Source organism: Pipistrellus hanaki (assembly GCF_964339955.1).
Source record: "Pipistrellus hanaki genome assembly, chromosome: 13".
Classification (NCBI taxonomy): domain Eukaryota; kingdom Metazoa; phylum Chordata; class Mammalia; order Chiroptera; family Vespertilionidae; genus Pipistrellus; species Pipistrellus hanaki.
In genome coordinates this window covers 22,577,419-22,602,323 of record NC_140515.1, presented here as the reverse complement: position 1 = coordinate 22,602,323, position 24,905 = coordinate 22,577,419, and the positions used below count along the sequence as shown (strand labels likewise).

Sequence of the window (24,905 nt, the reverse complement as noted above, 5' to 3'; positions counted from 1 at the left end):
TCTGATGCTGCCATTTGCCAGAGTCCGAGGATAATTTCTTGCAGAAGGATGGAGGTTAAGTCTTATTTAAGGCTGTGTTCACTCCCCCCACCTCAGAGAGTTGACACGCACTGTTCTGGGCCTGCTGCGCGCTCCCATCAGGGCCGGCAGCCCAAATTACAGCACTCCCTGACCCAGTTCCAAGGATGAATGCCACGCACTTAAAGTATCTTGCAGAAACTATTATTTTAACTCATTTTCACAGTGGCTATGGATTTTTATAGTCTCGCAGGAACTTCAGTGAAATGCAGAGTAAAACCTGAAGCTTCTCCGAGGATAAGGGGGAATGAGGTCCTTCAAGGTCTTTAATAAAATGATGCCTGACGGAGCAGTTTCCTTTGTGCCATCTTCCAAGTGGCCGCGGTGACAGTGCACGCGTGTGCTCGTGGCCTCAGTGGCCTCTGTGGTGTCAGTGCTGTGAGCCTCACAGGAAGCAGCGAGGAAGAACCTGTTGTACCTCTCTCATGGGCACAAGGGTCCGGAGCAGGGGCAGCAAACTTTCCCTGTGAAGAACCAGACAGGAAATATTTTATGCGTTGCAGGCTGCTAAGTGTTTGTCACAGCTACTCAGCGCTGCTGTTGCAGTACAAAGGCTCCCATAGGGAGGACATAAACAGATCAGCATGCTGTGTTGCAACAACACTTTAGTTACAAGAATTGGGCCATTGCACCCCAGCCGGTGTGGCTCAGTTGGTTGGATGTCGTCCTGTGCCAGTTTGATTCCAGGTCAGGGCACATGCTTGGGTTGCGGGCTCAGCCCCTGGTAGGGGGTGTGCACTAGGCGGCCAATTGATGCTTGCATATTGATCCCTCTCTCTTTTCCCTCTTCTCTCTCTAAAAATCAATAAAAATATGTTTTAAAAAGTGGGCCGGTGAACCAGATTTGGCCTGTGGTCCATGATTTGCAACCCTGGTCTAGTGAGACGTACCAGTTTTGAGTTGTCATGGGGAGTCTCATCTAGCCCAAGGAGGTAGCATTGCTTGCCTAATCGCCTTTGTACCACCCTGTGCTTTCTGCGGCTGGTAATGGATGAGGATGTGAGGTTAAGTGGCTCTCCAGTCTTCTCCTACAAACCTTCTCACACCTGCGGCCATCTGTGGAGACTTGTGAGAGAGAACCTTATTTTCCTTCTTCACTCCACCTGCACACAGCAGATGTTCAGGAACTCTATCAGAGAATGAAAGACTTCCTGACCTTTGAGAGGAAGTCATGGTTTAGGATTTAGCAGCGGGGACCTGGGTGATTTTCTGGCGAACTCGATCCAGGTGTGAATTTCCACCCTCCTGCCCACGTGTGATGCTTTGCGGGCCTTTCTTGCTCAAATGCTTTCTCTCTCTCTTTCTCACTTGTGCTCACACACATGGCCTCCCTCCCTTTTCCCCCTTACCCCAGCTCATAATACTGCCGCTACCAACACACACACACACACACACACACACACACACACACACACACATTTCCTTGCTCTCGCACACTACGAGGACAGGTGGTGACAGAGCATTCAACTCTGGAAAGTTTGCCAGCATCAAGCCCAAGAACGTAGTCGGGGTACTTTGTACCCTACCAGTGCATCACATCTTGCCCTGCTATTTATTGACATGCTCACTTCTGACCGACCATACATTTGCACGCTATTGTGCAATTTCTAGAAACAAACTCATGGCGAGCGTAGTCAGATGCTGGAACTGAGCACAAAGTGAGCTCTGGCGGGTCTCTAGCTTCCTGCTGCACCTGCCCTTATATCTGACCTTAGAAGTTGGTTATTATAAAAAAAAAAATCAGTTACAGGGTGAGTCATTGAAAAAGGCAGAAACACATCTTCAGGCTTTTTCTGACCTAGAATATATAACAACGTTCATTGCCAATCTTTTGGAGTGGGGCCAAAGGGTTCCTTTGGATATGTGCATCTACTGGTCAGACTTCCAATTGTTTTTCTTACATAAACTACATCTATTATGTACTCACAGTTTCCAGTTGTGTTTTAGTTAAAAATAGAATAAAATAAAAATACACGAGAGGAAATATGAGAGCAATTTTGAAAGTTTACTGTGGTTTTTCCTTTATCTTTTGCTGTCATTTCGCCCATGTCCAATTCAACAACAAAACCTTTAGCTACATTCTTTATCCAGTATTAGGTCAAGGGCTGAGCCTCTACCCTCAATTCCCAGGATAATAATGCCCACTTATTGTGTGCAAACTATGCTCAGGGCATTGCACATTATCTCAGCTATTCTTCCAACCACACTCACCTGTGATTAGAAAAGCAAGGCTCACAGGAACGAAGTGCCTGCACAAGGCTGTGTTGCTGGACCACCAGGGAACTTTGAACTCAAACTGACTCTAAATGCAGTGTAACCAGTTTAGGACTGGCAACCTTTCATCCAGCCAGAGTTCAGTTTTCCTTTTCCTGGCTTCATGGATGGCTGGTGGTTTAAAGATGGCCAATTAGCCCGAGCCAGTTTGCTCAGTGGTTGGAATGTTGAATGTTGGCCTATGTACTGAAGGGTTGTGGGTTCAATTCTGGTCAAGGGTACATACCTCAGTTGCAGGCTCGATCCCATCGGATGCATGAGGGAGGCAACCAGTAGATGTGTCTCTCTCACATCCATGTTTCTCTCTGTCTCTCCCCCTCCCTTACACTTTCTCTAAAAATCAATGGAAAAATATCCTCAGGTGAGGATCAACAACAAACGTGGCAAATGAATGGCATATAGGCCCTGCAGAGATGACACAGCCGCTTGTGTTTCAGAGCCCCACTTGTTCCAACGAGGGTTCATCTTATCTCACATCTTTGTGTCTCTCTGCATTCTCAAGTGTCTGGGCTGGGGGGAAAAAAAGAGATGTTACAGCTGAACTACTCGTTCAGGATTTGGATTTTTTTTATTTTGTTCGACATTTGAGCAGAATCACAAGCTATGGAAAGTAGTAATTTCCAGACCTTTGAGGTCTGATTCACCAGCATAATACTGTAATTAAAGGAAAACCTGCATTTGTTTGCTCTATTTTATCCTAACTCCCAAGGATGCTTTATAAAGAATGTACCTAGATACTTAGAAAATAGCATTGGTTTCACTGTTTACGCGTCACGGGCTTTCATGTTCAGATGTCTCAGTTATCCTGAGGGTGTGAGTCTGCCTGAGCCCCAAGTTCAGTGGGACGTGACAATGGAAAGCGCCCTGTCTGACACGGAGAGGCAGTGGCCCTGTGCAGAGGCGAGGCGTGCAGCAGCTTGCCAGTGCTCTTCGGAGGGACAGCGCTCCAGTGGAATGTTTTCAGCTGGTCACAGTGTTAATGAATTTTGAATTGGGGCAGTTATGATTGAGCCTGTTGCGTTTTCAACACTAATCATTATTAAAATGATGATTGATCTCAGTGATCATGAAACCATTAAGAAGGCATCTGTGCAGAATGAACGGGCTGCAGGCGGTTTTGAGCTTCAGCTAGCCAGACAGGACTTAGTGGTTGTGATTGCAAGTTGCTTGCTTGTTGATGATCTTTCCTGTGTCTTTCTGAGCCTTCAATACTGTGTTTTGTCATAGAATATAAACGTTGGTTGGGGGTGGGGGTAGGGGGGTGGTGCTTGGTGTACCCCTTTGGGCCCCAGCATTGTGGCAATGTTTAGTGAAGTCAAGTAAGATGATTTCTCAACTTCCTGGAACCTCACGCTTGATTGATAGGAGGTCCTTCGCCCTCCCCAACCCTGGGGCTGTGGAGACCCTCCTGTGGGGCGGTCACAGCACAGCTGGTGGCGGAGTGCAGCCCATGTGCCAGGCATTTCCTCTTAATCCCCATTGAGAGCATGAGGAGGTGCCGGTTGGGGATCTCTCTTCTCATATTCGCTTCTGGGGCCAGGGCAGAACCAGGATTGGAACATATTCATCTTCACCCACCATCTGGGCTTCCTTAAAAGAGCGTTCTTTTAAGAACGTGAAGAAAACCACCGTGAAGAAACATGCTCTAACATGACAGCCTCGGTGCCGCAGAGCCTGCCCAGCTGAGAGCTTTCTACCCTAGCTGACCACCTTTCACAGGGGTAAAAGGAACCCCTTCTGCCTCTCGTAGCTCCTGGTGAATTAGACGCCTCTTTGCTGACAGCCCTGTTCCCAGCGAAGCCGTGTTTGTGCCTGGCCACAGGCGGCCCTGTGCCTGCCAGAGGACGCAGCTTCTCCACGCAGCTTCTCCCATGCCTGCATGCTCCAGTCCCAGGTGGGGACCATAACCCAGGTCTCCATGCTCCCTGCCCTGCTTCTCTCTGACCCGCTGGCCCACTGGGGGTGCCAGTTTGCTTTCTGTCCTGGAATGTTTATGAGCCGTTCCCCGCGTGGACTCCAGGTGGATTAGGGAGATTGGGGGTGGGGGTGAAGGAGGGGGCACTGTGGCACTTTGTCTTTTTTCCATGCCCAGCTCCCAGGGGTCCAGGCTGCTTTCCTCGCCTCCAGGTGCCCCTTCCCTCCAGGGCTCACTTTCTCCATCTGCTAGAGGACTGTGCTGCTGGGCTTCTGGACTGAGTGCCTTCTCTGTGGGCACTTCAGGCCTTTGGTTGGTGCTCTTCTCCACCTGTCCTCCCTTCTGCCTTCGGTGCCCCCTGCAAACATAGGTCATCTTCCTTCCCATGGAAACTCTCATCTTGGCTGGCCCCCCTTGCTCTCCTCCCTCTCCAGGTGAATGACCCTAGAAAGTGCTGACTCCCAAGGCGGCCCCAGGTGATCTCCTAGGATGGGCAGGGAACTCACTGCCCAGCCTGGCCTTACTCTGTCTCCTTACCTGGAAACCCCGCAGGAAATGGACTCCACGGCCGTCACTTCCTGGGTTGGCTTTTCCTATTAGGTTTGTTTCTTGGGTTTTGTGGACGTATGTGTGGGGGGCAGAGAGTGTGCAGGAGTGAGCGTGAGAGAAAGAGAGTAGATATTTGTGCCCGCTGTGGGACCACTGTGGGCCTGGTTATTGGCTGTGGTTTTCAACTCTCTTTCTTCAAATGTAGTAGATATATTTTACATTGCAACTCACAAACATATATGTATATGTCATTAAAACATGAGTCTGATGAAAAAATACTTCATAAATTCTGACATTTTCTATGCATTCTGATAATTTTCCATTTTATTTTCCAAAAATTGGTGGATATAAACCACAAAATTAACTTTGTATGTATTCCTTTAAAAAAGTCCTCTCTCTCTTCCATTACAGTATACATTCCATAAAGACAAATATCAAATATTATTCCACCTCATAAAATGGGTGCTCGCTTCATATTGTCAGCTGATTTGTTTCTCTGCAAACCCTTTGGAGAAATACTTTTCTGTGCAGAGAAATAAAAGATGAGGTGACCTGTGTCACTGATCTGATTTCCTTCTCTTCCATTAGCTGTTAGAAATTGCAGAGACATAGTAATAAAATATGTCTACACAGTATACATCTTTCAATGGTCTTATTCCTGTTTCATTTTCTTTTCCTTGTTAATCTATTTATTTTTCTTAACTTACTTTTTTCTAAATATTTAGAGTTTCATATGACTTTCATGAAAGATAGCCAAGGAGAAAAGCTTCCACAAATCAGAAACACCTCAAAGAGAGATAGAAAGTCTATCCTTTTCCCCGCTAAGACCTTGCATTCACAGGCAAGCCTCCTCACTTTTAGGAGTCTGCACTGCATACTGGATTATTAAGAGATCTTTTCACTCATCAGGGTGTCATATTATTTGCTTATTCATATCATTCATACTGTTCCTGTAGTAGTGTATCCTTCCCTGCCTTTAGCATAGATCTGCTGCCTTTTCTTTAACAGCCATAGAGCTTTCCCTTTCTTAACTACTTCACATCTTGATGTTCTTGCTGCTTAGAGTTCTTTTTTGGAGCGAGGTAGGTACTAAATAAAAACTCACTTTAAAAAGAACAGTAGGGATTATTAACCAGCCTTAGCCACCTGAACAAATAGAGCCTTCTAGTGACGGCTTCTGGAGCCACTGTTTTCCTGGGAGTGGATTTGCTGTGGGAAACCTGGGTGGGTCCACAGAGGTTTGACTGGCAGGACCAGGCCATTGCTGTGACCCTCCCCAGCTCAGAGCGGCTCTGCGGAGACTCCGTCTGCTCCGTCATTGACCTCTGTATTGATTTCCACTTCAGGGCCACAACTGGGTGGTACCTGGGTTTAAACTTCATTTTACTTTCTATTAGTAAAACAGTGGCGAACTACCCTCATGGGATTAATCTGAGTAAATGCAGAAAACACTTTATCTCAGTTATAGACCTCACGCTTTGTGTTTTTAAACTTCGATTCATAAATGTATATAGGAATATCTATGTTCCTATGCTCTCAGCACATCCACTGGAAATAGGTGGCCATGAATGAGGGCTGTTCATCCCCAAAGTGGATTTCATGGTGGAGTAATGAGTGGGGAAATGAATGCCACCTGTTCCCTAGGGACCCCCAGATGTCCCTTTTCTGTTAGCGGTGAAGGGGCAGGTAACACAGGTCTGGGAGCTGGGCCCTGGCTCATCTCCTGACTGTCTGTGATAGCCCAGGCAGACTGCTGGACAGGCCAGGGGGTGGGAGCAGGGTTAGACAGAGCCCTTCTCTCCCTCAGAGGGCAGCAGTGCTGACCAGCAGGCCCCTGAGGGACCGGCTGCCTGTGAGCTTGCAGACCTGTGGGCCGGCAGTGAGTGGGCCGTTGTCCCCGTGCCGGTTTAGGGAGTAGTTAGCAGTTGCTCCGTGCAGGCCCTGTGCTGTTTTTGGGTGGCGGCCAGTGCTATTCAGGGCTTGTTACAAAGACACAACAGTGAAATGAACCCCTGGCATGGGAGTGTGCTGCACGCAGACCTTGGCTCATTGGCGCATGTGCTTACCCGTGTTACCTCATTTATGCTCAACAACAAACCTGGGCACTTGCTCACCTTGTGATGAAGAAGCTGCAGTGAGAAAGTGTAGCCACTTGTCTGAGTCCACAAAGCCAGTAAGTGGCAGAGCCAGGACCTGACCCCAGGCTCTGAGCCTCCTGTAGGTGGTGCACGTGTTTCTGAGCCCCACCCGCCAGGTACCACTCCTACCGTCAGCAGCTGTGACCTGTAAGGTGCAGGTCCGGTTGCTCAGTGGAAGGGTGTAGGTGACCCGAGGCTGAGGTCATTGTGGTGTGACAGGTGGAAAAGCACAGAAGCCCAAGTGAGATTTGACAGGCATGGGAGTGTGGTTCCCCACCAGGTAGGTGTGGTCCGGCCTCGTCCCATGGACCATGGCCGGGAGTAACTTAGAGCCTGTGACCGTCCTAGGTGAATGCAAACAGTGATCTCTTCTCTGCCTGTCTTACTCTGTCGCTTGGAGAATCGGCGGAGATAAGATGCTGGGAAGTTGCTTTCGCCCAAGTGCTGTGTCTAAGGGTGCACCTGTACAGGGAAGGAGGTGAGATTGACTTATAGTCTACAGGTCAGGGGGTTTAACTATATACCATGCAGAAAGGCTTTTCTCCAGCCCCATTCATGGAGAGAACAGAATGGCTGTTTTCTTGTCAAAATGAAATGTTTGGTTTTAAACGTGCTCACTTCCTGCCATTTTGAAATGTTTGCTCATTTTTCTTTCCAGCCAAGGAGGTGGAACTGTTGGAGCTTTGGCTTGTGTCATTAGAACGAACCAATGCCAAGAACAGGCTTCTTCTCTGAAATGATGGGTGTTTGGCAGTGGTCCCACGAGCCAGGCCCCACAGGTCATGGGGAGGCAGCAGGCGCTCGGTCAGCCCCAGCAGGGCTCGTACTCCCACGGTGCTCAGCCTTGACCTGAGCTGTCAGAACAGAGTGTCTTTCTTACACTGGTCAGAAAGAAAGCAGACTGCAACTCCAACCAGGAGAGGGTGAGAGGGACCCTGGCTGCGCGTTAGAACTGCTTTCAGGGTTCCCGCCAGTGGCGGGGTCTTGGCTCAGATGCTTGGACATGCAGCCTTGGAATCATGGCTCTGTCTGTCCTTTTTCTGTGGGTGATGCCATCTTGGTGTACTTACCGAGGCTAAGTGCTCAGTTCTCGGGTTGGGACAGTGAGAGGATGCTGCAGAGGGAGATACGGTGGTGCCTGCCTCATACAAGACGGCACATCTAATAGGCCTACCGTCCCAGGGGACAGGAGCTCCTGAAACAGGGCAATGCTGAGCCCATCTCTGCCCTCTTTCGTGGCCTTGAACAGAGTTGGTGCTCAAGTGTTTGTACGGTTCACTTTCCTGAGTGAATGCCAAACCCGTGGCACAACTCTCAACTCTGGGGCAGCAGAGTGTTCTGACTCCTGTGCCCACTCCAGTCAGTGGTGATGCTCGACTGGGCACCTCGTGAAGCTGCAGCAGGCTGCCGTGGGAGGGGTGCCAGTGATGGCTGGTGACTGATGTCGGCTGCAGGGTCCCCAGACGCAGAGACAGCAGGCACGTGGCAGACATTTGTCTTCCCTGATAAAGGCATCAGGCTTGCAAGAGGGGGCAGAGTAGTCTCAGAGGAAATAAAACTCCCTGGTTGTCCCTGAAAGGGTGGAGAAGGATTTAGAAAACAGAAATGCTTTCGTCACGGATCAGAGCGGTCACAATACGAGGGGTTCCAGTAGGTCTCACGTGAGCCCAGGAGGCTATGGGAACTGGTGGGTGGGAGCCGAGGGAGCCCTGGAGAAGGAAAGGGGGAATGAGGTGGAGCGGGGGCCTGCACGTGGTGGGGTTGTCAGTATGTAGAACACAGACAGATTGTGGAGGTCCTTGGGGATGCCAGATGGAGGAATTTAGATGTGTTACGGTCCTGTGCTTTTTAGGAAGTTTTCCCAAATGCTCCAGACACAATCAAGTGCTCCATGCCCCTCCCTCCCCTTCTCCCCTGCATTCTGCTTTGGCTTTGATTAGTGTCTGCTTTGGAATTTTTACATATGCGCCTGATGTCCCCCTTCAGGACATGGACAACATCTCAGCCATCTTTGAAAACCCAGTGCTCAGGACTGCACCTGGCAGGGAGTAGACACCCCGTGAATGGTGTTGAATTAAACTGAAGTGGGGCGTTTGAACTGCCAGACAAAGTGGGGTGGAGGTGGGCATGCCTTGACATTGAAGCTGGGTGAGGAAGGGCATGGCTGCCAACCGTACAGGGCAGCTACTACCAGGGATCTGGGCGTGCATGTCCCAGGATGGGGAGGGTGGGAAGCAGGGCAAGTCCCAGGCATCAAGTTTACAAGAGTGTGTAATGGACAGGAAACCAGTTGGAACTGAAGACAGCAACAGAGGATGAATGAGATTGAAGGAGGCCATTTAGAAAGCCGAGCCTACATGAATTCCCAGAGAAACCCGGCTTGTAGGGCTCATGGGTCCTATGCATAGAGAGCCATCCGTAAGCCTGCGGGGCAGAAGGAACCACAGAGGGGTTGAATCTCTTGAGAGAGGAGGAGCTGCTGAAGATTCTCTTCAATGCTTCAACGTTCAGAGAAGCAGAGTGAGCTTGTAGGACCCAGGTATTTGTTAGCGAGGACTCTTTCGTTTGTAATTGGTCAAAAGCCCAAACCCAAACTGTCTCCATCTATTGGATTTTGCAATTGATTAGCCCAAGGTAAAGGGGAGAATTTTAGCTTCAGGCTTAGGTAGCTTGACCAGGTGCTCAAACAAAGGCTCCAGAGCCAGATGCTTGCCTCTGTCTGAGTTTCTCTGTCTTTCTGCTTGACACCCTCTCCCCATTTTCTGGCTCTGTATCTCGGAGCTACATCCAGCCATTGACGGTATTTCTTGCCTAGTTGCTGAAGTGAAAACCCCAGGATTAGCTCAGATTGGACCTGGTTGACATGCGCTGGGTAACAGGCCTATCCCTGAACGTGTGACCTGGGCCACATGCTGACCCCTGCAGCCCCGGGGACCGGGAGTAGGAAAGAAGCAATTCTTGGGGGAAGAGAAGTTGCTGTCACCTGGGGTGTTTTTCTGGGGGGCCAGAACTGTAACTAACCACCCCACCAAAGCTGCTTGTTTTGTTCTCGGCAGCAAAGCAGCAGCTGCCTCTGCTGTGCAGGTGAGCGAGTGGGCCACCTCCAGAGAGAGTGCCCTGCCAGCCTCCGCTGTCCAGGCGGGATGCTGCCCGCTTCCCACACCCCAGCTGCCACTGAAGCTTGTCTCCTCACTGTCAGCCAGGCCACCCTGCTGGCCCCCTCCATGTCCTCTCAGTACATCCTGATGGCATCCTGGGCAGTGGCCCTTCCCGCCTGGGTGGTGATGGGGTCACCGGACCGTTAGGGGGTTTCAGGAGAAACCTCTTCAGAGAGTTTCCAGATCTCCTGTCCACTCCTCCTGCTCCATCCCGCCCCGGGCAGCCTGTGACTGTGCCCTGTTTGACCGATGGTAGAGCTTTCCCACCTTTCATTTCATCTGATTTTCAGAGTAGCCTGGTGGGTGGGGTGGCTGCCCTTGCTTTATAGAGAAGCAGAAGGGGTAGGTGACTCAGCCAGGGGGAGTGACCCAGCTGACAAGCTAGAATTGGACTTAGGACACAAATGTCATCGAAAGTTTATACTTTTAAACCAAAGGGGAAGAAAGCCAGAGGCAAGCTGACTGTTCCAGCCAGCTTCTTCATGTAACGACGGCGTTCAAGTACCCACTGGAGGCCCGCTAAGTACATGCTTCATTAATACCTGCAGAGAGAAAAATGACCTGGGCTGCCATCCTCGCTCGGAGCCGAGGCCACCTGCTGGTCACCCTCCTGTGGTTCGCCCCCAGATTTCACTAGAGATTGAACAGCTTATTGAGACCCTGTGATAGCAGCTCTGTGGCTCCCCAGTCGCCTCCTTGCGAGTGTCTCTCAGCAAGCCTGGCCTGAATATGACCCGGCCACTTGACAAAACAGCCCCTGCACTTGGGTGGGTGTCTTCCAAGGTCTTTAGCCTCACAGACCCTCCTGCCACCACCTGCGTCAGGGCTTTGCTCATCAGGGCCCAGGGAATCATAGTCTTATGGCGGGAAGAACTCATCTGTGCTGTCTGCTCCTTTAACACTGAGAGACGGAGGCCATGCTCTGCAGCCCGGCAAATGGGGCCTTTCATGGCCTTCCTTGAGCGATCCACTCAACTTTGCCCAGTCCCTCCCACCTGCCCCCACTCCCTGTGCTCCCAGTCTCTGGGCTGCTCCTCACCCTTACTGCCTTGCCTGTGTGCATACTCCTCACTCACTGGATGAGGCCGAGGTTAGGGAAGAGGACGGCTGTACTCAGAGGCTTTCCCCTGACACTTTGGGACAGTTTCCCAAAACAGGGCAAAGCCATGGGCCCCTGGTATTATTGCTATGGACTGAATGTTTGCATCCCCTCAGATTTATATGTGGAAGCCTCACCCCCAACATATTGGCATTTAGAGATGGGGCTTTTCGGAGGTAATTAGGGTGGGGTCCTCATGATGGGATTAGTGCCCTTAGAAGAAGAGGTGAAGAGAGGGGTCTCTCTCTCATTCTCTCTTTACACATACATGTACCAGGCAAAGGCCAGATGAGGACATAGAGAGAAGTCAGCCCCCTGTGAGCCAGGGAGCTCTACCAGACACCAGACCAGCCAGCACCTTGACGTTGGACTCTCTAGCTCCAGAACTGTGAGAAATAAATCTGTTGTTAAGCCACCCCGTCGATGGTATGTTGATATGGCAGCCTGAGCAGACTAACATAATTATGGAACTTATTAGCAGGAAGAGACATGGAGTAATGTTTGGTCGAAACCTCTTATTTTTCCTATTTATTCATTTATAAATATGAGTATTTTAATGACAGGCCTTGGAAATACAATGATGCATGAAACAGAAATAGTCTCTGATCTTAGAGAAATTATCATTTATTGGGGGAGTCAGATACTGAAGAGATAATTTTTAAAGAATTTAAAACTTGCAAGTAAACTTATGAAGAAGTGTAATGAGTTCTGACAGCACCTAACATCAGGCCCCGATTTTGTCTGGGAGGTCAGCAGGGGTTTTGCTGAGAAAGTGTCATCTAAGCTGAGCCTTGAAGGAAGAGTAGAACTTGGCCCAGTGAAAGCAGGATGGGGGAAACCATTCTAGAAAGAGGGGACGGGAAGTAGACCTGAGTTGGGCTAGTAGAAATCGGATATTATGTGTGACTCCGAGCTGGGCATTCATTCCAGTCAGCAGTGCTGGGCTTGTTGTAGGCCTGTGTCATTGTTGTGTGCTCACTGAGAGGGGGTGGGGCTCCATATATTGGGGGAGGCACACAGTGTGGGGCAAGCAGGGTGGGCAGAGGCATGGAGGCGGGCAAGCATCAGCATGGATCAAACAAGTACCAGTGCAGCCCTGTTGAGGGTCTTGGCCCCTCCCACTCCCGGCCAGTTGCAGTTTCTGCTTCTCAAGGTTCTGGGTAGAGGTAAGTGTTTAGAGACTGTTGGTAGAGCCTCTCCTGATTGGTGAAACTTCTGTGTTTAAAGGAAATAACTCAGGTTTCAGAGTTAAATTTGGAGCCTTTATTTCTTTGGTGGGTCGAGATCTCAGTAGGGGAGATAGATTGGTCTCTGATTAAGAGGAACTGGTGGTTTCTTTTTTAAATTATCATTATCTACTAGATTTTAAAGAAAATATGTTTTTATTGGTTTTCAGAGAGAGGAAGTAGAAGGGAGAGAGAGATAGAAACATCAATGAGAGAGACATCGATAGGCTGCAGCTGCCTCCTACACACCCCCTATCGGGAATGGAGCCTGCAACACGGGCATGTGCTCTGACTGGGAATAAAACCAGCGACCTCCTGGTGCATGGGATGATGTTCAACCAACTGAGCCACACTGGCCGGGCTGGTGGTTTCTTAAAAGGAGGTTTGACTGGCCCTGCCCACCCAGGATCCCCTGCCACGTGACTCTGCCTGCAAACACAGAGACATTGAGGTGCAGGGATCATTTACTCTCTCTGTTTAGCCTGGGATAGGACTTTAAGGGGAAGCCCAGCCCTGGGACACCTCGGTTCATGCCCACTTCTGGAGGCTTCTTGCCTGCCTCTTTCAGCCCGTTCCTTCACCCTTGCTGTTTTTGCTTCCGCCGTGCTCTCCTCCATCCTAGACAGACTCCAGCCTTCTCCACAGACCTCACCGGCCCCTCAGCTCCGTGCCCACTCCCACCTCGCCCAGTTAAGAATCAGGGTTCCTTTTCACATGACTAACTCAACATGTTTTCCTCAAATGAGCAACTTTGTGTGTGTGTGTGTGTGTGTGTGTGTGTGTGTGTAATAAATGACCTCCTTTTCCCATAATTGCTGTTTTGCAAGATGTTTTTTACTCGACATTTGCTTAACTTGGAGGGGTATTTGTTGCATAGGAGTCCTTTTAACAGCAGGACTGGGGACCAGGATGACACTGGCTTCTAGGCAGAGGGCCTGCCTTGCTCTCCAGGCTGATGTTGAGTTGGCTTATGGCAGCGCCACTGTGATAAAGCATCATATTAAAGCAAGTTGTATTTCTTATAGTCAGTTCCATCTAGTAATGCACTGAGGATTCTGAAAAGAGAAACCCAATTCTTTAAAAAGGAGAGAGAAGAGGACAAGAGAGGGGGATAAAAGAGCCCTAAACAATCCAGTTATACTAATGGGCCGTGCATTATTGTGGCTGAATTACTTATAAATGAAAGCCGAAGAGGAAAAACAAGCAGTGTTGGTAGGTGTACTCTCTGTTCCTTGCCTTGTTTTTCTGCTCTAAAGCATAGCACTGTGTTGACGTAGGCATGTAACTGCTATGAATATTGATGGCAGCAAAAGCTCCCTCCCCCAGTCTGGCCTAGTAAATAAAGCAGAAGGGATAAAAGTGGGGAGCGAAATTGTAAAATCAGCATGCTGTTTTCAGCCTACCCTGTTCCCTTAGAACTCCAAGTCTCCAAAACATATTGACAGTCCACATGTGGTGGTCAGGGGCTAATTTAAGTACCATGGATTGCTATTTTCAGGGACTGTTGCCTCTGGTTAAAACAACAGAATAGCTCTTCCTTTTAGCTCTCAAAGTTAACACCACTGCCTCCCGGGAGCCCTCCTGGATGTCTCCTCCCCACCCAATAGCGAAGTGGGCCCCTGTCCCGCAGAACGCCCACAGGGACGTGAATGCCCCTCCCGTGGCAGCACCCCGCTGGGGGACACGGCAGTGCTCAGGAAGAGGAGCAGGTGTGCATGGGAGGTTACAAGGAGAAGGGAGAGGAACCAGCGGCCTTGGAGGTCTGTGTGTGGCAGGGAGGGGAGGGGGCGTGCCTGCTGCTGCTCTGGGAGCATTTGGCAACCTGCTCACCTCAGCCTGGTCTGGGGGAGGAGGTCATGGCCAAGCAAGTTCTCCACTGCCTGGAGGAGGGGTTGGGGTGCATGGGATGAGGGAACCCCAGGACAGGGCCTACTTTTTTTTTTTGGAAGGTCTGGAGGAAGCATGGGTCTGGAGTCTGTGGAAGAGCTCGGCTTTAAAAATATTTTTTTTATTGAAGTATAATTGGCATACAACATTTATTAGTTTCAGATGTACATCATAGCAAATTGACGTTTATATACTTTACACTGTGATCACCCTTGTAAGCATAGTACCCTTCTGTCACCAGGAAAAGTTATTACAATATTATTGACTACATTCCCTGTGCTGTATATTACATATTGCAGCATATTTATGTTATAACTGGAAGCTCATACCTCTTACTACCCTTCACCTTTTTCTCCCACCCCCCCTATCTCTATCCCCTCTGGCAACTATCAGTTTGTTCTCTATTTTTTACCATTTAAATTTATTTTCTTTGTATTGTATTTACTGAGGTGATATTTGTTAATAAAATTACATAAGTTTCAGGGGTACAATTCTATAATACATCATCTGAATATTGTTTTGTGTGTTCATCACCCCCAAGTCAAGTTTCCTCCCGTCATCATTTATCCCCCCTTTACCTTGCTCCTCTGTTTTGATGAGTCTGTTTTTGTTTATTCTTTTTAGATTCGACATGTAAGTGAAATCGTAGGTATTTGTCTTTCTCTGTTTGATTTATTTCACTTAACATAATACTCTCTAGGTCCATCCATGTTGTCGCAGGTGGCAAGATTTCATTCTGTTTTATTGCTGAGTAATATCCCACTGTGTATTTGTCTACCACATCTTCTTTGTCCATTCATCTATCGATGGATACCTAGGTTGCTTCTATACCTTGGCTGTTGTAAATAATGCTGCGGCGAACATAGGGATGTATATTGAACTAGGCTTTTAAAATGGAAGACACACTGACTCTGGCGAACTCACTGCACAAAAGAATTGATTAGGCTGCCATGACAGTGTGCTGAGGATCAAGGGCACTCTGAGGGCAGGATGGGAATGGCAGGGACCTGGAAGGAAGATAAACTGGTAAACTGGTTTCTGGCAGAACCAGTGGGGAGTCGGGAGTGGGGGGTGAAGGCGAGGGTACTGTGGTGGTTGGATGGTTCCCCTGGTGGCAAAGAGGAAGGATGCCATGAGAAGACGTGCAGAGGTTCAGCTGGGGGCTGGAGCTGGCCGGCAAAGAAGGGTAGCACTGGTAGCAGATGGCTCGAGCCCAGGGGGGCTGAGCCAAAGCGCAGTCATGTACCTATGACAAAGCAGAGGTCTTCCAGGGGAGAAGTGGATGGACACTTTGGCCTTATCAGAGGGCTAATGATGCAGACTTGCTCTTTGTCACTTACCTCTTTTGGGACTGTCTCTGTGTGCATGTTAGAAACTGCCCCCCCCTGTGGGCCCCCTGTCCCCCAGGCTTAGCCTTTTGAGGCTGGGGACCACAGAGGAGACTTTCTTTAACCTGGCTCCGGGTATGGGGCCGCCAAGTGGAAGAGGTGCTCCCTAAGTGTTTCCTGGGCCAGGCTGACTTGACCTCGTGCACGAGGCATCTTAGTAAGTGAATTCCTGGCTTCATTGTCCTGACCTCGGTGACTTTCCTCAGGTCCCGCAGCGTGGAATTCATATCAGCAGAGGACGTTATGGCCCATATGGAAGAGTTTCGTTCCTGAGGATTTTTCAGTTAGTTACCATTTACCAGGGAATGCCTCTTGTAAAATGAATCACACATATCTCGGTCGGCCCCTATTTCTAGGAAAGCTGAAGTTATATAAAGAAGACCTTTATAAAAGAGGGAAAAGGCAACATTTTTAGGCTGATGGGTGTGTTTTCTATACTCGTGGAGATGCAGGAGTTGGAACTGGGAAGGTTCTAAGAGTCATGGAACCCAAGGGCGGAGTCTCAGGTCTGTGGCAATCGTGTGGCAATCGTGCTGAGAAGAGAAGGTTGAGCCTGGCCTGGGAACATGCGTGGTGATCACTCAGCAGGGCCATCTGAGAAAGGGGGCACGCCAATAAGCAGACTATGGCCTTTCCGTCCTGAATTCACCCCCATGACTGTGCGTGTGGATGAGGAAACGTAGGTCCAGAGGAGAGATGGGGCTTTGCCAAGGTCACCTTGCTGCCCAGTGATAAAGCTGACCCTGATATACACCCAAGATCAAGAGAGGGTCAAAGCAGACACATCTTCCTCGCTTCCACAGGACGTTTTGTTCAAAGCTGCCGTTGGAGTCGTTGCTGCACCCTCATGCTTTTCTGGGCCCGGTTTGGCAGCCTCAGGAGGAAAGCATGCTGCGTTTTGCAAATGTGTGCAAATAGCAAGCATGCCTATGTCCTCGCAGCCTCATGGCACATGCATCAGGGCAGGTGGCATAATGCAGTCATGCAGCCCCCAGTGAGAAGAGGGTTATACTTAGCTGCTTCTGAGGCATTCAGCGTTAGAGGGAAAATGCCTTCCTGGCCCAGGTGCGGTGTTAATGGTTCCATGTCTCGTAATGAAATTTTGACTTGGGGGAAAAATGCTTGGAAATTGATGCTAATATTTTAATCTGTATTTTTAAAATTCTTTTCTCCTTCTTCTCCCCCCCTCCCTTGTCTTTGTTTTTCTTCACAGGAAAAAGTAGAATATGCCTTCCTGATTATTTTTACAGTCGAGACATTTTTGAAGATTATAGCTTATGGATTATTGCTACATCCTAATGCTTATGTTAGGAATGGATGGAATTTACTGGATTTTGTTATAGTAATAGTAGGGTAAGTCCCTTTTTTTGGGGGGGGGGAATGTTTGTTTGGAGAATGGGAGGTGGGAGTAACAGAAGAACTGCGTCTTTTGATGAAATAAGGTTACTCCTTTGTGCCAGTGATTACAGCCAGACCTGGCAGGTGTTCTTTGAAAACTGGTGATGCTGCTGTCAATCTCCAGGCAGAACTGGTTTGAAATGCTCTTATGGCTTTGCCCTGACTGGTGTGGTTTAGTGGTCATAGCCTTGGTCCATGCACCAAAGGGTTGAGGGTTCGATTCCCAGTTAAGGGCACATACCTGGGTTGCAACTTTGATTTCCAGCCCTGGTCAGGGCGCATTGAAGGAGGCAACCCATCGATGTGTCTCTGACATCGATGTTTCTCTCTCATCTCTTTCCCCTCCCTTCCAATGGGAAAAATATCCTCAGGTAAGCACACACACACACACACACACACACACACACAAAGCAAGAAAGAAAAATCTCTCACGGTTTTTACTCGTGCTTTCAGAAATGGCTATAGCAGGAAGTCTAAGCTCCTGATGTGAGAGGGTTCATCTTACAGGGCCTCTGGCTTCCACAAATAGGCCAGCCCTCCTGATGATCTGAGTCAAATGTGTAGAGCTCTTATATTTAGCACCCTGTTATGTTAAAAAAAAATCGGAATAGTAAAAAAGTAATAAATCCTTATAGCAGTGAGGCACTCTGCTATTTAACATTCCTTGAACAAAGCTATTAATTCTTTCTGCTGACTTGTGGGGGGAAAAAAAACTTTGGCATGCTACTATTTCATTTTAAATAACAAAACAAGTGTCTGAATAATATCAGATATCTGGCATGAAATGAAATAAGCCAGAAAATGCAGAGAGGCAGGCATTATCCCGAAATCCTGTCACAGGAAGAAGACACCAACAGATTTATTTAAAGGAAAATTGGTGAAGTGAAAACCACTGGCCTGTGTTATTCTGGTTCTTCCACACCTGGAAATGTTGCCAGAAAGAGAAAAATGAATCAGTGTTAAAGGAATGCTGGATCTTTGGACCAAATACCCACACGGAAAAAGAAACCATACCCCATTGCTGGGTCTTCGCTACGCGGCTACAAAATGGGTTGCTCCTAAAATTACATTTGGCCTTACAGAGATAGATTGTTAAATGACCTCTCTGTTTTCATCTCTATGACTTGTTCAATTACCTTTTATAGTTGAGCAAGATAATTTATCTTTTGGATTATTCTTTTTTTTAATTTTAAATATATTTTATTGATTTTTTACAGAGAGGAAGGGAGAGAGATAGAGAGCTAGAAACGTTGATGAGAGAGAAACATCAACCAGCTGCCTCTTGCACACCCCCTACTGGGGATGTGCCCGCAACCAATGTACATGCCCTTGGCCGGAATCAAACCTGGGACCCTTCAGTCCGCAGACCGACACTCTACCACTGAGCCAAACCGGCTTCGGCTTGGATTATTCTTTTATCATGAATCCTTTGGCTTTTTATGGGAGACAAATCTAGTTGGATATTGGGAGAGTGGGGAAATTTTCGAAGCTCTAATTTCAAACCTTTGAGGTTAAAATGGGATCCACAATGTCGGCCCAGTGGGATAATTAGACTTTTGGTGAAAAAGTTAGCTTTTGCAAAACTCACCATAGTATATTGGCATCTAAGGGATGACAGCCAAGGTAGTGCAGCTAAAATGAATAGGTGATAGATATGTATCATACCTTCCTGTATTTGGTGAACTCCAACAGGATTGGCTAGCAGGACCCTTGCAGGTGTCTTGATTCTGGAATAACCTTGCTGTGCCTCTCCTGACCTTGGACTTGGTGTTCAGCTAGAGGATGGAGAGCTTCAGCTCCATTTCTTTGTCGCTGCCCTACAGTCACCTTGGCTTTCTGCCTGGAGAGACATTTTTCAGACCATAGTACAGCACAGAGAGGGAACCAGGTACAGAGTGGTGGTCTTGTTACCTTGAGACAGAAACAAGAGGTCAGGGAGGCTGAGGTGGCTGAAATTTGAGAGGCAAAGTGTAGAAGGGGAGGGAGCTATTCAGAGAAAGAGCTCTATAAATATGCTTTGGGGTCCTCTTGTGTTTTGACTGAATGCTCAGCTACAATTAGTGGGGTGAGATTCCGTGAGGCCAGGCAAAGAACACTGTTAGGGAACTCCAACCAGTATGGAAAGATGTCATTGAACACCCTGGAATGTCAGTAGAGACTCCAGAGGGACATTAGTATTGGGGATAAACTAGCTTCAGGCAGGGGTTGACTGACTATGGCCAACAGGCCAAATCCAGCCTGCCACTGATGTTTGTAAATATGGTTTTATTGTAACAGTGTCATATATTCACAGAGTAGAATTGAATAGTTTAGATCCACAATGTCTAAAATACAGAGTGGGGAAAAAGTCAGTTTGCAGTTGTGAATATCTGAAACACAGAGTTTATTCTTGTGTCATTACTTATTATTTATTGTATTATTTTTTATATGAACAACTGTAAACCGACTTTTGCCACACCCTCTATTTGCTCTCTGGCCCTTTACAAAATATATTTGCCAGCCTCTGCTGCAGAGTAAGAACCACCTGAAACCCTACTGATAACATTTGGAAAGAAGCCTGAAAAGGAGAAAACTGACATGCAAGTAACCTAACTGCCCATCAAAGAAAACGCCACACTCTTTAAAAGAAGACAACAAAATCCAGTCATTTTACAATGTGTCTAGCCTCCAGCCAAATATCCCCAGGCATCTGAAGAAATGTGGCCCATAACCAGGAGGAAATTCCATCAATAGAAACAGACCTGGAAATGACAGAGATGATGGAATTAGAAGAGAATTATTTTACAGTACTTTAAAAATAGCTATTATAAATATGCCTTATGGATTTAAAGAAATGAATGACTACAGTAATGAAAAAGGGACAATATAAAAAACACACAAATGGGATTTCGAGAGCTGACAAATATCTGAAGTGAAAATTCTCTGGATTGGCTTAACAGCAGGATAGACACAATAGAAGAAAAAATATCTAGGGTCATGAAGACATTTCAGTAACACAAAGAGTAATGCTGTATACAAATATGAATGCACCTGGTGACTCTTGGGACAATATCAAGTGCTTTAGCATACAGATACTCATATTTGGCATCCCAGAAGAGAGGAGATAGAGGGAGACAGCAAAAACTATTTTAAGGAATGGCTCCAACTTTTCTAAATGTGATAAAAAAAATTTTTTAAAAATCCAAGAAATTCAAGCAAGATAAGCATGAAAAAAGCTACATGAAGGCATTTTATAATCATAATTGAATTGCTCAAAACCAAAGAGGAAATCTTAAAAGCAATCAGAGATAAAAGATGTTACAGACTTTTTGTAAGCAACTGTGCAAGCCAGAAAGCACTACAGCGAGATCTTTCAAGTGTTAGGGAACCTATTTTTTTTATTCAGTGAAGAGATCTCCAAATTGAAGTAAAAAAACCCAGAACTTTTTCAGAAAAACCAATGCTGAGAATTCATCACCAGTAGATCTGCATCTCAACAGACATTAAAGGAATATCTTCACACTGAAGGGAAATGACACCAGATAGAAATGTGGATCTACAAAAAAGGAATAAAGAATGTCAGAAAGGGTAAATATCTAGATAAAAGGTAAAACATTTCTCATTTTAAAATCTCTTTAAAATTTATTATTCAAAGCAAAAACAATAACGTATTATGGAGTTTATAGCTCTTATAAAAGTAAAATACATAATAATAGTACAAAGGGCAGGAACAAGGAAAAAGCCATATGCTACTGCAAAGTGCTTGTATGGAAGGTGAAGTGACAACATATTAATTGAAGGTAGACTGCGATAAGTTAAAGATGTATCGTGTAAATCCTGGGGTGTGTGCCAGCAAACGTCAGCCCATCCCTCCCTTTCCCCACATTGACAAGTGTCTTGCTGTTTGCTTTAATAGATAAAATTTTATTGGAAGACAGTCACATTCATTCATGTCTATAGCTATTTGGTATTAGGATGGCAAAGTTGAGTAGTTATGATGGAGACTCTATGGCCTGCAAATCCTATAAGGGGTACTCTCTGGCACTTTTGAAAAGTTTTTTTTTTTTTTTTCCTGACAATTGTTCTAAAGGAGCCACTAGAAAAATAATGAGGTATAGCTAACAGGCCTGTATTGGAGGAGATTAAATTTTGTTTATTATACAAACAAATTTTGTTTATTTGTTTGTATTTTAAAAGCTCAACCCAAAAAAGACAGAGAAGGAAAAACTAACAATGGACAGAGCAATAGAAAAGAAATAAGATGGTATATTTAAACCCAGATTTATAAACCCTTATTAAAACCCAGAGTTTATCAAATTTTATATGTTAAAAAATCCCCACTCTACAGTATCTATAAAAAACTACTTTAAATATAAAGACACAGACAATCTGAAAGTAAAAGGACAGGAAAATACATGCAATGAAAAAACTAAGAAAAATCTGAATGGCTATATGAATATCCAACAAAGTAGACTTAAAAACAAGGAATATTATTAAGAATAACAAGAGAAATTTCATAATAATAAAGGTTGTCATTTAATCCAGAAGATGTAGTAATCCTAAATATATATGTGCCTAATAACAGAGCTTCAAAATATACAAAGCCAAAACTGATAGAAACTGAAAGGAGGAAGAGACAAATCTACAGTTGTAGTACATTTTAATGCCCTTGAGGAGTGTTGATAGAACATGTAGACAGAAAATCACTGTGGACACAGGGAGCTTTGGACAATACCATCAATCAACTTCACTTAATTGACATTTTTAGAACATTCCACCAACAAGAGTAGAATACACATTCTTTTCACATGCACATGGAGTATTAACCAAGAGAGACACATTTGTGGACATAAAACAGGTCTGGGTGTATTTAAAAAGGATGAAAATCCAACAAAGTTATGTTTTCTGAACGAGTTAGCAATGTTTCTGGGTAAAAGGTCAGTATGAAAAAACCCCCTGATAATTTCTATGTAATAGTCGTGAACTAATTGGAAAATTAACTTTATAGACTGCTATTTACTGTAGCATTAAAAAACATGAAATATGTAGGGATAGTGCATTGAAAGTGACTAAACCTTTCTGAGAAACTAAAGACCTCCTAAATAAATGGAATGATGTACAATGTAATAGATTGGAAAACTCCATATTGTTAGGATATCAGTTCTTCTCAAATTAAGCTACAGAGTGTATCCTAATCTAAATCCCAGCAAGGTTGTTATCTAGTCAAATTTATTTGAAAATTTAAATGGAAATTAGAGAGGCTCTAGAGAAGCCAAAGACATATTTAAGAACAAAGCTAGGACCTGGTTTTAAAGCTTACTATAAAACTACAGTAAGTAGTCAAGACAGTGTGATGTTGACATAAGGAGTAGATATCAAGATCAATGGAACAGCATAGAGAGTCTTGAAATAGACTCACAACATTGGTTTTTATTTTTATTGATTTCAGAGAGGAAGGGAGAGGGAGAGAGAGAAACAACGATGAGAGAAAATCACTGATCGGCTGCCTCCTGCACGCCCCACACTGGAGATAGAGCCCATAATCCAAGCTTGTGCCCTGACCAGGAATCGAACCGTGACCTCCTGGTTCATAGGTTGATGCTTGAACACTGAGCACACCAGGCAAAAAGCAATTCTCGCCCCCCCGCCCCTCCAACCCCCACCCCTCCAACCCCCACCACCAATAAAATTGGTTTTAGACAAAGCTTCCTTGATCATTCAATGGGTTGAGAAAGCTGTTTTCAGGAAATGATGCTGGAACAACTATTTCCCCCATATAAAAAAAAAAGATTATATCCTTACCTCATACTGTATATAGACACTACCTTAACAGATCCTAGACCTAGGTGTGAAAGTTAAAACTATAAAATGTTTAGGAGAAAAATATTTATGATCTTGGGGTAGGCAGAGATTTCTTAGGACACAAAAAGCACTAGCCATGAAAGAAATCATTGAAAATTTAGACCTTATCAAAATGGAAAACTTTTCTTCAAAAGATAGTGTGAAGAAAATGAAAAAGTAATGCGATTGGGAAAAAATTCACAGTACATACTGATTAAAGATTTGTATTCAGAATATATAAAGAACTCTTTCAACTCAATAGTAAGAAGATAACCAGTACATTAATAGGCAAAAAAATTGAACAGATCTTCACAAAGAAGATATGTAAATGGTCACCAAGCATCTGAAAAGATGTTCATCATTAGTAATTAGAGAAATGCAAATTAAAGCCACAAGGACAGTGTTTTCATACCTACTGGTATTACTGAATATAAAAAGGTGGACACTACCAAAATGTTAATAAAAAATTGGAGCAACTGAAACTCTCATACACTGCTTGTAGGAATAGAAAATGGCACAATCATTTTGGAAAAGCTTGCCAATTTCTTACAATATTAATCAGATACTTACCATATGACCACATTACCAGTATTATTAGTAGACCTTTAGCCAAGATGAGGGAAAATACATGTTCACAAAGAGACTTTATTTCATAATAAAGAAAAGGTGGTGGAAACAACCCAAATATCTCTCAACAGGTGAATGGGTAAGTCATTGTGGTATCACTCAACAATAAAAAGAAATGAACTGCTGATAAATGTAACAACTTGGATGACTCTCAAAAACATGGTGAGCAAAAGAAGATAAACAAAAAAGAACAAGCTGTATGATTCTGTTCAGATAAGATTCAAGAAAAGGGAAAAAGTCCCAACTGATAATCAGCCAACCCGTGGCTACCCAAGGCTGTGCTTGGAGGGAGGAAGACTACCCCAGGCTTGCTTATACTTTTGTCAAAACATGTCATTATATGCTTAAAATAAATTATTATAAATTAGTAGTTATAACATTGTTTTTGAAAAAGTAAAAATTCAAGGAAGTTAAAATACTAGAACTGGACTTGGTTGTTTTTCCCCCCGTTAAATATTAAAAACTTTAGAACATTACATTATTCTTCTAAAATATGCATTAAATTGTAGTCAAAGAGTGGAAGAAAAGTTAAAAAGGGGTAAAAAATTAAATGATGTCTTCACTGAAATCCAAGTCCTACTCTTTTAAAGTTCCCAACTACAAATTGTATCTCAATCCAATGGATTTTCCATTCCAAGTCAGCCATGACCTGCTTTTGTTAAGATCCCTATACGGAGACATTAGGAAAGTAATTGACAGGTCTAAAATGTGACCTAGCAGGACTCGGTGGGCCTACCAGAGCTGATACTGTGCCCTGTCGAGGAACGTTTGATCTCAGCCGCTGTTCTCCCGCGCCTCGGATTTTTCCATGAACAGAGCATTCGGGCTCTTTTTAAGCTTTGTGAAGAAGGATGGGCAGTGCTCATTGTGGTGCTTCTGACTTGAGCCAGGTTGGGTAGCTGCTTGCCTTTTTTCTCCTGTCTTGGGGTAAATTATTTTTTAAAAAATATTTTGAAATTGATTTTTAGACAGAGAAGGAGGTGGGGGTTGGGGAAAGGGGGGGGGTACATACAGATGTGAAAGAAACATCAATCGCTGCCTCCTGCATGCCACCTACTAGGGATCAAGCCCACAACCCAGGCATGTCCCCTGACCAGGAACAGAATGGGGGACCTTTTGGTGCATGGGATGGCGCTCAACCAACTTAGTCACACAGGCCAGAGCTTGGGGTCAACGTTTAATAATAATCTAATATCAAATACTTTCTCCTCATGTCCTTATCTCTTCAGGCACATGGTACATTTTTTTTTAATTTTTTTATTTTTTTGGTTGGAGGTGGTGTTGAAGGGAGTAGAATCACAGAATATTAGGATGGGAAGGTGTGGGGCTCTGGATCATGTAATCCCAT

General features: G+C 45.6%; 1 protein-coding gene across 13 annotated transcripts in view; it reads left to right on the top strand.

The window, feature by feature from the left end:
• CACNA1D (calcium voltage-gated channel subunit alpha1 D) overlaps nucleotides 1-24,905 on the top strand; it is a 286,013-nt gene that overhangs the window by 118,950 nt on the left and 142,158 nt on the right. For all 13 annotated transcript variants that reach the window (XM_084902879.1, XM_084902877.1, XM_084902874.1 and 10 more), the window contains exon 4: nucleotides 16,926-17,065. In XM_084902879.1, the coding sequence (XP_084759005.1) occupies nucleotides 16,926-17,065 (140 nt within the window). The remainder of the gene's footprint in view (nucleotides 1-16,925; nucleotides 17,066-24,905) is intronic.